Here is a 16,110-nt window from a genome sequence, read left to right on the forward strand (position 1 = left end):
TAAGAAGGGGGTCTCTAAAGATGACCGCTCACCCCACTCCACATACACAGAGGGATCAGCTTTAAATACTTTTATGGACCAGAGATCATGGAGCCAGCAAACAGTATTACCAGTCTCCTGCTATGTAAAATCTTTCCTGCCCTATTTCCTTGCCTTCCCTTTCTCTTGAATTTTGATCCTGGTGGGCGCCAAACAGTGAGCTAGAAGAGGAGAGGAGTAGAGAAAGAGCAAAAGAATGCCATATAACCTTCAAATGCAGGCACACTGTAGCTGGGAGGTCAAAAACGAGGAGATGCATTGCTTTTGAATGATTATTAAAGCATTGTTCACTGTTTTGGAATGGACCCTCTAATGTCTGAATGAAGACTGAGTTTATGAATTAAAGTGACCTAAGAGCTGTTTATTTTCCTGGAGTGAGCTGAAATGTCATGCAGTATTCATTAATGGCAGAGGAAAAGCTTCCCTAACAGAATAGGTTAAAGAGTACCACAGGAGATAAAAATAGCTATGCTTTTATTCTATCCCACATCTAGAGTTTGTTCAAAATATTATAAACAGAAGAAGTACACACACATTCATATACATGCTTGTTACAGTGGATCTCCTAAGATACATTCACTAGCACAGAATAGTCATTATCAATGTTGTTTTTTAATATAACTAAAGAGAGCAACACTGGAATTTGATGAGAGATAATTGCTAGAAGCCAAAAGGAAGGTCTCCAAAACAAGAAGAAAACAATTAAATGCCCTCCAGAAGAGTAAGGTACGGCTGCCCTTTAAACAATCCCAGAGAGCAGCTTTTTAAAGAAATGCCAAATAACAGAAGAAAATACTAAAGCTTTTAAAAAGCTGATCTCAGTGTTGGTAATACAGTAAAAACAGTGTGAAAGTAAACGGGGATAATTTTTCTGGCCAGTAACTCAGTGATACATCAAAATCCCTAAAATACTGACAAAGATATTCTATTTCTAGGGATTTGTACTAAGAAAACCATCGTTAAATACACAATGACATAAATTCAAACATGTTATTAATGATATTAAACAGTTAGAAAAACCAAACTGACACGAAAAAGTAGCTCTCAGACATTAGACAACACACAGTATGGGACTACCATTTCTGAAAGAAGAGAAGCCAACAAGATAGGTCTACAATTTCCCCCAGCTTACTGCCTGGAGAGAATCTGCAAGCTGCACTACAGGAAGTGAAACTCAGCAGTTTTGTTGGCTTCAGAGAGCCTGAGGCAACTACAATTTGAGATCTGAAAATACCAGAAAGGAGGTATTATAGAGAGTGAGAGCTCAGATTTGCAGAGGAAGAAGGTCTCAAGTCTTTGGCAGGGTACGGATATGTGCATACATAAGAAGAAATTAGTCAAAGCCTGAAAAAGAACCACTAAGCAAGCATTAGACAAAAAAAAAAAAAAAAAGGCTCAAAACAAACACAGATCTAGGCACAATTCACAATCCTACCAAACAGTGAGGAAAGATTTTGTAATATATGGAGCATCAGGCAGAGTCCTCTGAAGAAGACTGCCTCAGTAGTGGGGCTAAATTAGACTGCAACTAAAGGCTACTCTTAACTATTCTTAACACAGCTTAAAAGCAAATATTGAAAAAGATCAACCTGAGAGACATCCACAGATTTTATACCACAAGAGACATCCAAGGATGTCCTTCAAGCAGAAGGAAAACAACATCAAATGGCAATCTAGATCTGTGCATAGAAAAAGTGCAACAAACAGAAAATACGTTGGAAAAATACAAAAGATTTTTCCTCATTTTTAAAGATTACTTAAAAAGATAGTCGAGTGTTTAGAGCAAAAATAATAGCAAAGTATAAGGTTTGTGTCACATGCAGAATTAAATATCACTAAAGAACACACACAATAAGGGCAGAAAATAGAAGTTTACTATTGTATAATTCTTACATTATATATAAAGTGATATATTACTTGAAGTAGATTGTGATAAAATACATATATGGTAGACCCTAGAGAAGCCAGTAAAAAGTAATCCAACAGTAAAGATAAAATACTCAAAAAATACTTAACTGATCCCAAAGAAATCAAAGGGCAGGAAGGACAGATGAAGTAAACAGAAAAAAAAAAAAAAATCCTGATAGATTTAAACCCAACCATATTGATAACTACATTAAATGTAAATGGTCTAAACCTCCAATTTAGAGATTATAATTATATGATTTAGAGATTATAAGATAACAATCTAACGATACGATTACAAAAACTTACTTAAAAATAAAGGTGTTCACAGGTTATAGGCAGAAGAATGGAGAAACATACTTTGAGGAGTGACTATATCAGCATCAGATAGCAGACTTCAATATAAGGAATATTATTGAAGAGACAAAATGACAGATCAATTCATCAAGAGAATATAAGCTTAAATGTGTATGAATGCAAGCAGTAACAGCTCTAAAACAGATAAAGCAAAAAGTCATATAACTGAAAGAAAAACAGACAAATCCACAATTACAGCTGAAGATCTCAAGACTACTCTCTCAGTAATTGATAAGACACAGAACACTTGAACAATACTAACTGCCTATTTGAACCAATTGGCACTTACAGAACATTGTACCCAACAAGAGCAGAATATATATTCAAGTGCAAATGGAACAGTTACTAAAATAGACTACATTCTGGGCCATAAACAAGTCTCAAGTTTAAAAGTACTGAAATTATAAAGTATGTTCTCTCACCTCAAAATAATTAAACTGAAAATTTTTTTAAAGTTATGTGGAAAATCACCAAATATTTGGAAACTGACATACTTTTAAATAAACAATGGGCCATACAAAAAATAACAAGGAAGATTAGAAAGTATTTTGAAGAGACTGAAACACTATAAAAATCTGTAGGACATTACTTGCTTATATTAGAGAAAAAAAGTTTCAAATCAATGATCTAAGGCAGGAGTTGGCAAACTTTTTCTGTAAAGGGCCAAATGGTAAACATTTTACACTTTGCAAGCCACACAGTTTCTAACCTAACTACTTAACTCTGCTGTGGCAGTACAAAAGCAGCCATAAACAATACGTAAATGAGTGGATATGGCTATGTTCCAAGAAAAATTTACAAAAATAGGCAGTGGGCCAGATTTGGTACAGGGAACACAGTTTGCTGACCCCTGTTAGAATATCAGCTCCATAAATGCAGAGAATTTTGTCTGTTTTGTTAACTATTGCATCCCCCAAAACATTGTCATTTATATTTAACAGTGCCTGACCCTTAATATATGCCAGATCAATACATGTTGAATGAATTAGTGAATTTAATCCTCAGAACAAGCATGAGTTAAAAATTGTCATTTTTACCAATGAATATAGTATAACAGTGATACACTACATGATCAATAAGTAAAGAACCAGTATTTAAGCTCAAGTATGTCTAATTCCAAAGTTTTATGAGCTTTCCACTGCATTACACTAATAAGACAAAGGCATTACTAATTGTAAAAGTTTCATATGACCTCATATGGATTTTCCACCTGTCTTTCTTTTCCTGAACCTCAGGACCAAATGAACAATACACTAAAGTTAAAACAATATCTAGAGATTTATGCTTATTTCTTCACCTATGTCATAATATATTTAAATATCTATATTTTGGATTAATATTTGGATTACAATTGATGCAACTAAACAGATTGAATCTTGAACACAAACTCCCTTGTAGTTTTATAACCAGGAATACTAGAGACTTAACTTATTTAAAACAGGTAGCATGTCTAGAGAACTCAATCAATTTTATGTGCTCAAATATGTAGCACATATGAGTATGACATTGATTAGTATTTATTCTTTTCAAATGCACAAAGATGCGAAAAATGTGAGGGAGTAAAGGGAAAAAAAAGACACCAAAAGTGTCCCATTCTTTCTTGCCCTAAGAATGCCTCATTCAATCCTCTCCACATAGAGGAGGGCTCTTGGCTCTTGTGCCACTCACGTACTGCAGCCTTGTCCAGTGGGCTGCTATTTTGTGCTTTCATAACCAGCTCTCATTGCTGACCATACACATCTGCTTCCCTTCATAAGTCAATAATCAATGCCAGCTGTTCTCCAAAAATAGGCATTCAGAAGGCACTAGAGCAGCTCTGAATATAGATTCAGCGGACTGCACATCTTTCCATCATTTATTTGCTTGCCTGGGGTTTTACCATCATCACAATCAACAGGGAGCTTGAAGGAGCCAACTACTGTTTTGTCAAGTTTTCCTCCTTTGGATGCTAAGGGTAGAACTGTTAAAAATCTCTGTACATGAGACCAACACTGCATACTAAGAAGCTATTAAAGGGTAAGACAAATAGCACCCACACTGTTTGCTTGCCCTGAAGGCTTAATGTTTATTGTAATCTGATGCTGTAATGATTGATGATGATGTCATGATGCTGAGAACTCAGCCACTGAAAGATTATTAAACTCAGGAAAAAGATAAAAGTAAATGAAAAATGATATAGTAAAGTTGAATTTTTCAGCTTCTTGACTGCCAGATCTTGCAATAAAAACATATTTAAATTATATAAGTGAACAAATCTTTGGGGCAAATAAAAATAGATAGCTTACTGAAATTACATAAGGAAGGTAAGCTCTATCTTTATCCATAACCAATAAATGAAAAAAATGTGCCCTCAAAGGGCTTAATTTTGGTGCTCGAATAGGGACTTAGGATAAGCAGGTTGTGCTGGCTCCTGTAAAATCACCTCGCTTATACCAGTGTATTTTAAGGTAAATATTTCCTGTTTAATTTTAAGTAATAGAGTATTACTTAATAGCTACTATTTAGAGAGTACTTGCAGTGTTCACTTCATTTTCTTCTCACTTAATCCTAGCCAAAACATGTGCTCCAGATCACATAATTTGTAAGGGGTAGGGCTGAAATTAAAACCAAACTAAACCTCATGGAGTTGATTCTGAAGCTGCCCTGAGTCTCAAACAATGAAAATACGCACGGTGCATCCCATACAAAGAAGTTAGGAAATGATTATCAGTTACAAAAGCAACAAAAAAATTGCTAATCAGAAGTAACACTACCAACTTCCACTACCAAAACAGTGGAACCAAACCCCAGAACACTTCTTATGCTTAATTTTTCTCAACTAGATTTCCATGATGTTCCTACAGAACTCCAGAGCTGTTCACCCCACTAGGTCCATTCCTTCAGGAACTCATGGGCTCCAAGTTATATTGAGAAAAGTATAAAGTAATAAACATTTGTATTTTAATCATTCACAGGAATCTTAACAGGATATGTAAAAATATGATACGCATCAGCAAAGCTTTCCTATAAATAACTACATAGTGTATACTGTCACTATGAGAACTTCCAGCCTTACTACGTGCTAAATCATAATATAAACAAATGTTATACTGATATAAAGATGCCCATGTTCCCCGAAGGGAAGAAGATATTTAACACATTTCTGCTTCATACCCAGGACCACTGTGCAAACTGATTTCAAAAATCATTAGTACAGAGAAATAGATTTAAAACCCTATTGCATTTGTTCATAAGACCCAATGCTTTTCTCTTGCTTGCCAGGAATCTGCAACTTCTTATAAGAACAACAACCTATTTACCAGGTACTATGTGTCAAGCTCTGTGCTATGTACTTTGTATGCATTGTCACATGTATTCCTTCATATAGTCCTATAAAGTAGGTACTATAATATGATTCCCATTTTACAGATGAGGAAAAAATAGGAAATTAGCTCAAGTTGCACTGCCAGCAAGTGTCAGAAATAAGACTTTAATCCAGGACTATCTCACTACAGGGCCTTGCTCTTACCCACTAAGCTAAGAAAACCAAATGAGACTCCTAACGTTATCTGGTCTCAAACCCTCACTTTATAGATGAGGGCATTTTAAGCCAAAGAGCATAAGTGAAATGTTCAAGGTCACACCTTGATTACTGGTAGAGTCAGTGCTAAAATCCAGGGCTTGCTTTCCTATACTCACTCTACTACCCCATATGGCCCTTCTCTAAAATTTGAAAACAGAAATACATTATAATATCCTATGCAAGTATTTCCATAAACTTTCTATCTGATTCACTGTGTGATACTCAGGAGACCGTCCCTGGTTTTTTCAAAGCAATCAAAAGCTGCTAACCCTTGTAACTATGGCTGATTCTGAAAGATCAATATTTTTACAACTAAACTAACAATATAATCCACAATTTGCTAAGAGTTCTTACTATGATGGCTCAATGATGTTTTTCTCTTACATTTTAAAATGAGGTAAGTTGTAATCAATCTTTAATATGCTGGTTCTCAAACCTGGTCACATATTAGAACCATCTGAGTTGCTTTGAATGACCCAGTGTCCAGGCTACAACCCAGATTAATTAAATTAGAGACTACCTGGGCTGGAACCCATGCATTGAAATTTCTTAAAACTCTGAGATGATTCCAATACACCACCAAGTTTGGAAACTAGGGTTTGAATAATTATCAAAACTTAAACAACATTTCAGGTGACATTAGATCAAATGAGCTAGACTAACATGATCTCTAACACTGTTATCAACTGCATTAATCCAGCTTCCTCAAAAAATTACTAGAAAACAAATTTAAGAGATTTCAAGAAAACTGTCATATCATAGACCACCAGCCTCAGTTATTTGACAAGATTCTTCTTAGCTGGTTCTATAGAAAAACATAGAAATCTTTGAATACACACACAAAGAGCAACTGAGCTACCAGCCAAAACGAGCTCATAATCATAAACATACCCAATGTTGTTTCCATGCATGTACTTGGGAAGCAACAACCTGGTCTACAATGAACTACACTCATGAATTAAGCAGTGATAACAGTCCTCTTTCCAAAGCTAATTCTAGGAGGTTTCTTCCTTGATTTACGTCATTAAATGACAACTGCGCATTTCACAATGATAGTAAACTCTCATGCTTTGAATTCCATAGTAGGGGACAATGATTATGGGATCACATAACCAATCAAGATGATTTCAATCACTGATTAATAGAATTAACAATTAACAACATTAATTAACAATTAACAATGCTAACAAACTTATTAATTGTTCTTCCTAGTTTAAAACTTTAGTTATGGTAAATATTTGTACTTCTTACTTTCAAAGTATAATTAGCCATTTTTCTGTTTTTTAAGTCTTCTCTAACTTGGTTTCTTCTAAGGAAGATGTTTTGGCTCTGATCTTGCCTAGTTTCAGTCCCAGCTGAAGAGTAAATTGGCAAAGCTGAATACTTCTCAGTGCTTACTTAATTAAAATTTCATTCTAGTAAGAAATATATATTAAAATATTTCATTTTCAAAGAATTGTGATCTCATGGCCCTTTTTCTTAGTATTTAAAAAGTAACTATTCTGATCCAAACATAATTCAGAATAAAAAATGTCTACTTACAGGTATCATCCAGTTAGCCAGGTCACCATATTTGGAAACCTGCATCGCTCCTAGCATTGTCAGATCGACATGTCCCCTGAGAAAGAAGGAGGAAGAATAAAGTGAACCTCACAATCTTTTGTCCCCTTTGCTTGAACTTGCTAGCAATCAGAATAACTTCATGCCACCAAAATATATTTGCTTCCCCCCACCACACAACTGATTTCCTAATAGAGCTCCACGCTGACAGAGAAATAATCATTAAGAATTCTTTTGTGAAAAAAATGTTATAGTATATATTGGCTCAATAACAAACTATGAACAGGTGTACACAGGAAGATTGTTTCCTTCAGTGAGGCAGAATGTGACTATCTGAACACAAACACTAGCTAGAAAGTGAACATAGTTTGAAGAAAATGATAGAATCCTCAGAAAGCACCTTATAAATGCTTATTTCAGTCTGGTTAGCACAAAGACATGGATTCCATTTTGGGGGTTCTTTTCCTAACAGTGGGCTGGATATTCAATGTCCAACATTCGATGTGAATAATTTCACATCATGCAGCCAAACAAACTCCTGATAGTTTTCTGGCTGGGAAATGTGACTGTGTTTCAGAGCCTTGCTAACACACTCAGAGGATGACTCAGCTCATTCCACACAGTGTGAAACATGAGGGGCTCTGTTATTACGTACCCTCTAATCATTGCAAATGATTCATCGCTGGAGAAAAAAGAGGCTCCTGGAAGAACAGTAACTGTTTCCTTGCCTAAACACACACACACACAAAAGAAAGAAAAGGCTATTAGATTTCTAAGAGTATCATGGTGAACAGAGGTCCGTATCTTCTCCATTCCCAAAAGAACTTAAACTCCCTTTACCAAAATGCAGTGACATAGCAGGTGGGGGACATAATAGGAACCTTTTGTGGTGGAAAGTATTTTGTCACTGACATTGCTTTTGCCTTTGCATGATGATAATAAAAAGCAGATCACTTTTCGTTTTCTTATTGTTTGGAAATTCTCTACAGCAGCAGTCCCCTTTTTGGCACCTCAGCACGGTTTCGTGGAAGACGGTTTTTCCACGGACTGGGGGATGGGGATGGTTTCAGGATGAAACTGTTGTTCCACATCAGCTTATCAAGCATTAGGTTACCATAAGGAACGAGCAACCTAGATCCCTCATATGCACATTTTACAATGGGTTCAGCTGGGCTCCTACCAGAATCTAATATTGCTGCTGATTTGAGAGGAGGCCAAGTTTAGGTGGTAATGCTCATTGGCTTGACTGCCGCCCACCTCCTGCTGTGCAGCCTGGTTCCTAACAGTCCATGGACCCGTACTGGTCCACGGCCCAGGGGTTAGGGACCCCTGTTCTACAGGAAATGCACTCCTCTATTGTCTATACCTCTCCAGCCTCTCACCATCCCCATTCCCTTCACAATCCTCTGCTAAATACTACTTAGGAATGAGGAGGAAGGGAGTTCTGGGGTAACACCTGTCAGAATCCAATGCTACTGTAAGTCACTGGGACAGAGAGACTGTGGAATCAGTATGAATATAAGAAGGAATGCAATTTTGAAGAGAATTACACAGGAGATGCACCACAGTTTCTTTTTTAATCAACAAATAACTTTCAGTGATAAGAATAACTTCTGAGACTCTAATGTACAGCATATAGTATTAACTATAGTTAATACTATACTATATAATTGAAATTTGCTAGAAAAGTGGATCTTAAGAGTTCTCACTACAAAAAAAAGGTAACTATGTGAGATGATGGATGTGATAATTAACGATTGTGGTAATCATTTCATAATGTATATATATATCAAATCATCACGTTATACATCTTAAATATAAACAATTTTTATTTGTTAAGTATATTGCAATGAAGCTGGGGAGAAATAAAACTAAAATTAGAAAACACATATAGAAAAAATGGAACCACCTAATTCCTTTATTTCATTTGGCCTGAACTCTCCACTTTTCATCTCTCTCCACTTTTCTTTGTTTTTCTGACTCATCTGTACCCTCTTGCCCCACAAGCTTCTATTAAAACCACAGGATTCTCATAAAATCAGGGAATAACATGGTAATACTGGCCAATGTATTTAAGGTTAACTGCCAAGAGGTCTCCTTGGAAGGACATCTCCCAAGACTTACACCTCATAATGAAGTTCAGAGCTGGAAAAGATTTTCAAGGTCATCGACTCCCCATAGAACTAATAAAATCACCTGACTCATATCTAAGCCGCTCCCATCTTGTGATCTATTTCCTGTCTATTCAGGAGCTTCAGGGGCCTGGGAATAGCTTCTGGTCTCAACCAGGAAGGTGCTAACATACCACTGTGCCAAAGATAAGTCACCTGTTTGAGAACACCCCATGCATGGCCCCAGTATAATAGGACAGACAAAAAGAAAGAGAAGCAAAACTGTTATTCCAAAATTGGAAAGGGAAGAGCTCTCAGAAACAAAAGGACCACAAGCAGTCTGAATATCCCTAGCTGTGCAACACAGTTATATCCTCAAATTCTCAAGTCGTTCCCAAAAGCTAACTTTTCCATCAATATCCCCCTCCATTCAAACTTGAGTATGGAGAAAGAGTAAGCTTATTTATAAATAAATAAATATTTCATCTTGATATAAATATATATCTCTCGAGGGAGTTTTATTCTAAATGATGGAAACATCTTTGTATCTTTTAAAGTACCACAAAACTGAAAAGTTTTTAAAATACTTCCCGGTATGGTTAGCAGGGGCTTTTAAACAGCATGTAAGACATAGTGGATTAAATTAGATAATGCATGCAAAGTCCTTACTCTAACTTGCCTGGATCAGAGAAAGGGCTCTATAAACATCACCTTTAATTATCGCCATTTTTGTTATTCCTCTCTCCAAAGCTACTTATAAAAGAGACAATGCCATTGCCCCTCTAGGGATAAATGTCACAGGACCAAGCAATTGGCTTATATGGTGGGGTTGGATGGCCAGCCTGTGTGAGCTCTAGGTTTTAAGACAGGCATAACACAACTAAACCTTATTCTAGACACAACATCTATAACCTGCAAATTCAGATCCTCATCAGTCCTATAAAGCAGCAAGTCGAAGAGGAGGAATTTGTAGGACAAAAAGGAAGAAAAACATTAAAAATCCCAGCTCTTTTTTTTTAGGAGCTAAATAACACTGACTTCCAAAAGATAATCTGTACTGGCTGATAATACATACAATGCGTATTTACCATGTTACAGGAAACTGAGATCAATGGGAAGAGCTTTGGATCTCCCTATATTATTTGTGAAGCATAGTTTTATTAAAGAGCCCAGAAAACAACTCTCTTGAAAAAACATTATCAAGTCCTCTGCTATTACATTACAGCATCTTAAAAATTACATTCTTTTGAAGCAAGGTTAATTTTCAGCATTTTTAAACATCTAATATCTAAACAAAAATAAGTATCCTAAAGTTGAATCCATGGTTTTCACATACAATGTCCAAGTTTGGTCAAGAAAAGTCATAACTAAAGACAAGCAACATAAAGAGGGCTTTCTTATTTGGCTATTCCTGATTGATTTCTGTCTCCTCCAATTTTTCTTTATGTATATCTGAATTTTTCATATTTGGGCAATAGAGTTATCAATTTCATGGTCACTGAGTCCTTTGGCTCATGATTTAAAAGTCATCCACACAATAGTAAATGCCTACTATATGCCTTAAACAGTGTTATACACCAAATTTGGGTGATCTAAACTAGTGGTTTGCAAACTTTAACATTCATCAGAATCACATGGAAGATTTCTGAAACGCAGAGTTTCTAATTCAGCAGGTGTGTGGTGAGGTCTGAGAATTTCATTTCTAAAACATTTCCAGTGATGCTGATGCTGTGGGTCTGGGGACCACACTTGGACCACACTGCCCTAAGCAAAAGGAACTTACTATACAGCAGGAGAGATAAACAAATAATTACAAGGCAAAATGTGATATGCTTCTCAGAGAGACACTAGATATGTTGTGGGTTTAGGGGAAGGGCATTTCTGAGGTACAGCAGGATTTGAAGAAGAAAAATGAGCTAGAACTTGAAGGGTAAGCATAATGAATGTTGATAGAAAGTTATCAGTAAGGAGATGGGGTAACAATGGAATGGAGCAGAACAAAATCTCATGAAAGACACACCAAGAGCAAAGACATGCAAAGAAGAGTATGAGCCATAATCAGAAAACACCCAGCAGTCCAGAATGGGTACACAAAAATATCCCTGAAGGGTACAGCAAGACAAAAAGCCATAATGGTTGGTTGCAACCACTACAGAGACCTGGAATGCTGTGTTATCTGTACTTTAGACTGCAGGCCTGTGATTCTTCAGATGTGATACATATAACTCTAGAGCAGAGTTTCTCCTGCTTAGCACTATTGACAATTAGGCCTGGTGAACTCTGGGGGATGGGGAGACTGTTCTGGTTGCTGTAGGATGTTTATCAGCATCCCTGGCCTCTACCTACTAGATGTCACCCCCCAGGTGTGACAATCGAAAATGTCCTCACACATTGCCAAATGTCTCTGGGGGCAAAATCAGATCCCATCTCATTGAAAACCACTAGTGTAGAGGGACATGACAGGGGGCCAGGGATATTAAACATGGTGATTCTTTCTAAAGCAACTTTAATTAAAAGTCAAGTCATTTAAAATACTGTATACTAAAGTAAGAAAATATTAAGAAATGAAGAACGCAAAACACACAATACAGAAGCAAAAATATGAGACTTAGAAATTTCACAACTGCATTGGGTTAATCTAGGTTAGAGCCCAGATCTTGATGGGACCTCTGGAATGTTCCAAGCACTGCTGTCTGCACCTCTGTGCAAGTGAGGTTATCGGCAGGTATAACTCAGTGTATACAGAAGAAGGCCAGGGTCACAAGCAGGAGACTGGGTATGAACTCAGTCCCTAGCAATGTTATCTTGAACCCGTCACTTCAATTTTTTTCTGGACCTCAGTTTCCCAATTTGTATAACAAAGTTTCATCTGAGGTTCCAATGGTATAATACCTGTGAAAAAGTATGCTCTAAGCCATATAATACTATACAACTGGTAGTTCATTTTTACATAACCTTATAAGACTTTTTAAAAAGAGATCCTTGGAAATAGTTCTATTATAATTTTGAATTTTTAATATACCAATTATATCCAGAAACATAACTCTTTATTCAAAGAGATTTCCATAAAATGCTTTGAAACTAACACAAATAATGGGTTGGTCTTCCAGTTAATTTTGGGAATTGAGGAAACCACCAATTTATATTCTAGGTTCTCCAGCTTAAAGTATTTCCTCCCTAATTTAAAATCAAAAGTATCAAAGTATCGAAACTCCCAAAAAGGACTTTGAAAAAGTTATAATATTATTAAACTAACTTGCAGCTTGGCTTCCCATAAGCAATGAATTCTTGTTTTGTAAAGTAGTTTATAAATGTGGCACTTCATGTGTTGAAGTTGAAATGTAAGATTAGTGGAAATATAAAATTGGTGGCTTCATTTGGACTGAGTTACTTCTAAGCTCTATGGAATCGGAAAAACCTACTGTCAAACCACGTTGAAAAAGTTAACAACTTTTCCAAGGAAAGTGGGTTTTATAAACTGAAGCCTGAAATTTGGAACATGCAGTTATTCATTTTGCAAATAACTCACTAACATCATAAATTAATTAAACCAAGCAGCAAATATTTTCACAGATCAATGAGCTAATGCTAAAGGGTACAGTACAATTAAATTACAGCCTTGGTTAAATGTCATTGCTTTATCACAGTAGGCCTTTCAGAGTTGAGTCGTGTTAACTAATTCAACTATTCAACCAGAAGCTATTTCACTTCCAAAAATTCTAAGTATCAAACATCAATTTTACTTGGCAGCTGGCCTTTATGTTCAGCTCGTATTACTTGTCATCTGAAATTTACACATACTATTTTTGAATGCAAAGTAAGAATAACAGTTTTGCAGGGGCAGAATGAATAAAAGAAGGATACAGAAAATCATGCTAGAACCTAAAAATTAGCTTCTTATGGGCAGCTGCACTCCAGGGAAGATATACGGCTCCAAAGCCGTGTGGCAGTGTTGCCTCAAGCACAGGCAGTGAAGATGACCAAAAGACCTGACCTGTTCTTCCTCCTCTAGGCTGTTAATATATGAGGCTATGTCCCAGTCAAAGAAAAGGCTAGTAATAAAAGGCAAAGCATATGCCTGTAGGAACAAAAGGGAAGACAAGGCTCTAGTCTCCAGTTCAACAAAACTACATTTATTACATCACCAGATCGTACTTATCAGCAGAGAACCTCCTTAAGCTCCTCTCCTGCTCCAAGGAGAACTAGAAAATAGTAAGCATCACCACCAACGAAAACCCCGGTTTTTACCAGATCTTTTCTTTTTGCTGCTATGGATTCACTCCCACCTTTCTCTATCCTAAGAAGGCTGACCTACTTTGACTTGAGATTCACCAACGGAAGGCACAGGCAGGCAACCCAGCAGTGGAGACCCTCCACCCAACCAGGTTGCTGTGATTTGACTGAGTTATTCTACCAAAGGTCACAGTTCCTATTAAGAGGCCTTTGGTAGAGAAACTCAGTCAAATCACAGCAACCTGCCCCATAAAGTCCAGAGGTGATAACTCCCTGTGGAATTTTACCATCCTTTCGTGGTCTCTTTTAATCCTATCCATGCCTTTGTAAATTGTCCCTTCCTCTAACTCTCAATTACCCTATGTAAGAGTGGGATCTCATTAAACTAAAGAGCTTCTGCACAGCAAAAGAAACTACCATCAGAGTGAACAGGCAACCTACAGAATGGGAGAACATTTTTGCAATCTACTCATCTGACAAAGGGCTAATATCCAGAACCTACAAAGAACTCAAACAAATTTACAAGAAAAAAACAAACAACCCCATCAAAAAGTGGGCAAAGGATATGAACAGACATTTCTCAAAAGAAGACATTCATACAGCCAACAGACACATGAAAAAATGCTCATCATCACTGGTCATCAGAGAAATGCAAATCAAAACCACAATGAGATACCATCTCACACCAGTTAGAATGGCAATCATTAAAAAGTCAGGAAACAACAGGTGCTGGAGAGGATGTGGAGAAATAGGAACACTTTTACACTGTTGGTGGGATTGTAAACTAGTTCAACCATTATGGAAAACAGTATGGCGATTCCTCAAGGATCTAGAACTAGATGTACCATATGACCCAGCCATCCCATTACTGGGGATATACCCAAAGGATTATAAATCATGCTGCTATAAAGACACATGCACACGTATGTTTATTGCGGCACTATTCACAATAGCAAAGACTTGGAATCAACCCAAATGTCCAGCAGTGACAGACTGGATTAAGAAAATGTGGCACATATACACCATGGAATACTATGCAGTCATAAAAAAGGATGAGTTTGTGTCTTTTGTAGGGACATAGATGCAGCTGGAAACCATCATTCTTAGCAAACTATCACAAGAACAGAAAACCAAACACCGCATGTTCTCACTCATAGGTGGGAACTGAACAATGAGATCACTTGGACTCGGGAAGGGGAACATCACACACCGGGGCCTATCATGGGGAGGGGGGAGGGGGGAGGGATGGCATTGGGAGTTATACCTGATGTAAATGACGAGTTGATGGGTGCTGATGAGTTGATGGGTGCAGCACAGCAACATGGCACAAGTATACATATGTAACAAACCTGCACGTTATGCACATGTACCCTAGAACTTAAAGTATAATAATAATAAAAAATAAATTTAAAAAAAAAAAAAAAGAGTGTTCTCTATTCACAGGCAGGACCCTGATTGATTGACCCATCAAAGCTCTTCCACTAAATGTGCCGTCATCTGCATTTCCTCCTTTATCTTGTTCATTCCTGAACGAGGGAAGACCTAAAAAAATCTTGTCTCCCCTCCTCAACAATGAATACTATGGAGTGTTCTCCAGGAAAAGACAAAGAATTGAGTCCAAACTCTTATTATTTAGCACAATATTAACAGCAAAGGGAAGGGCCAGAAATAAGTGAGCTTACCTGCATTGATGAGATCTGCATCAGCTTCATGTTGTCGTGGATATGGACCCTGTCAAATACAGCATACATCCAATCAGTAAATGAAGATTCTCACTGAATCACATATTAAAACTGTAATATAAGTAACTTCCCTAAAAACCCTAGAAATTTATCATCCGAAGACTAGAGGTAAACTTTTGAAAAATAATTCTGTTGTGTCCATGGCTCTGTTTCTTATGTTAGTCTTTTCTATACTAAAGTTGTGATTGGGCAAATGAAAAATATTTTCTAAAAATTACCAATTTAAAAGAAATGCTATACTATTAGAAATACAAGTCCATAAAACAAAAAGTAATTATTTAGTCCCTACTATGAAAATGTATTAGAAATGTAGGTCAACAAAACTAATGGCAAAACTAATGTAGGCCAGGGCAGTGGCTCATGCCTGTAATCTCAGCACTTTGGGAGGCTGAGGCAGGATGATCACTTGAGGTCAGTTCAAACCCAGGCTGGCCAACATAGTGACACCCCATTCTCTTAAAAATATAAAAATCAAAGAAAAAAGATTTAGTACCTACTATGCAACCAATGTTATTCAAAAACTTTTCCATGAGGATTAATGAATACGAACTACATCACATTATTTGGCTAGAAGGACCTGGAGAGACAAACTTTTAGCTTT

General features: G+C 36.8%; 1 protein-coding gene across 4 annotated transcripts in view; it reads right to left on the minus strand.

Annotated features, from left to right (window-relative positions):
• Positions 1-16,110, minus strand: part of OXCT1 (3-oxoacid CoA-transferase 1) — a 144,897-nt gene that overhangs the window by 60,324 nt on the left and 68,463 nt on the right. For all 4 annotated transcript variants that reach the window (XM_025388461.1, XM_025388460.1, XM_025388459.1 and 1 more), the window contains 3 exons: positions 15,450-15,498; positions 8,079-8,151; positions 7,406-7,481 (listed from right to left, as the gene is read on the minus strand). In XM_025388461.1, the coding sequence (XP_025244246.1) occupies positions 7,406-7,481; positions 8,079-8,151; positions 15,450-15,498 (198 nt within the window). The remainder of the gene's footprint in view (positions 1-7,405; positions 7,482-8,078; positions 8,152-15,449; positions 15,499-16,110) is intronic.

This window comes from Theropithecus gelada, chromosome 6 (assembly GCF_003255815.1).
Source record: "Theropithecus gelada isolate Dixy chromosome 6, Tgel_1.0, whole genome shotgun sequence".
Taxonomy (NCBI): domain Eukaryota; kingdom Metazoa; phylum Chordata; class Mammalia; order Primates; family Cercopithecidae; genus Theropithecus; species Theropithecus gelada.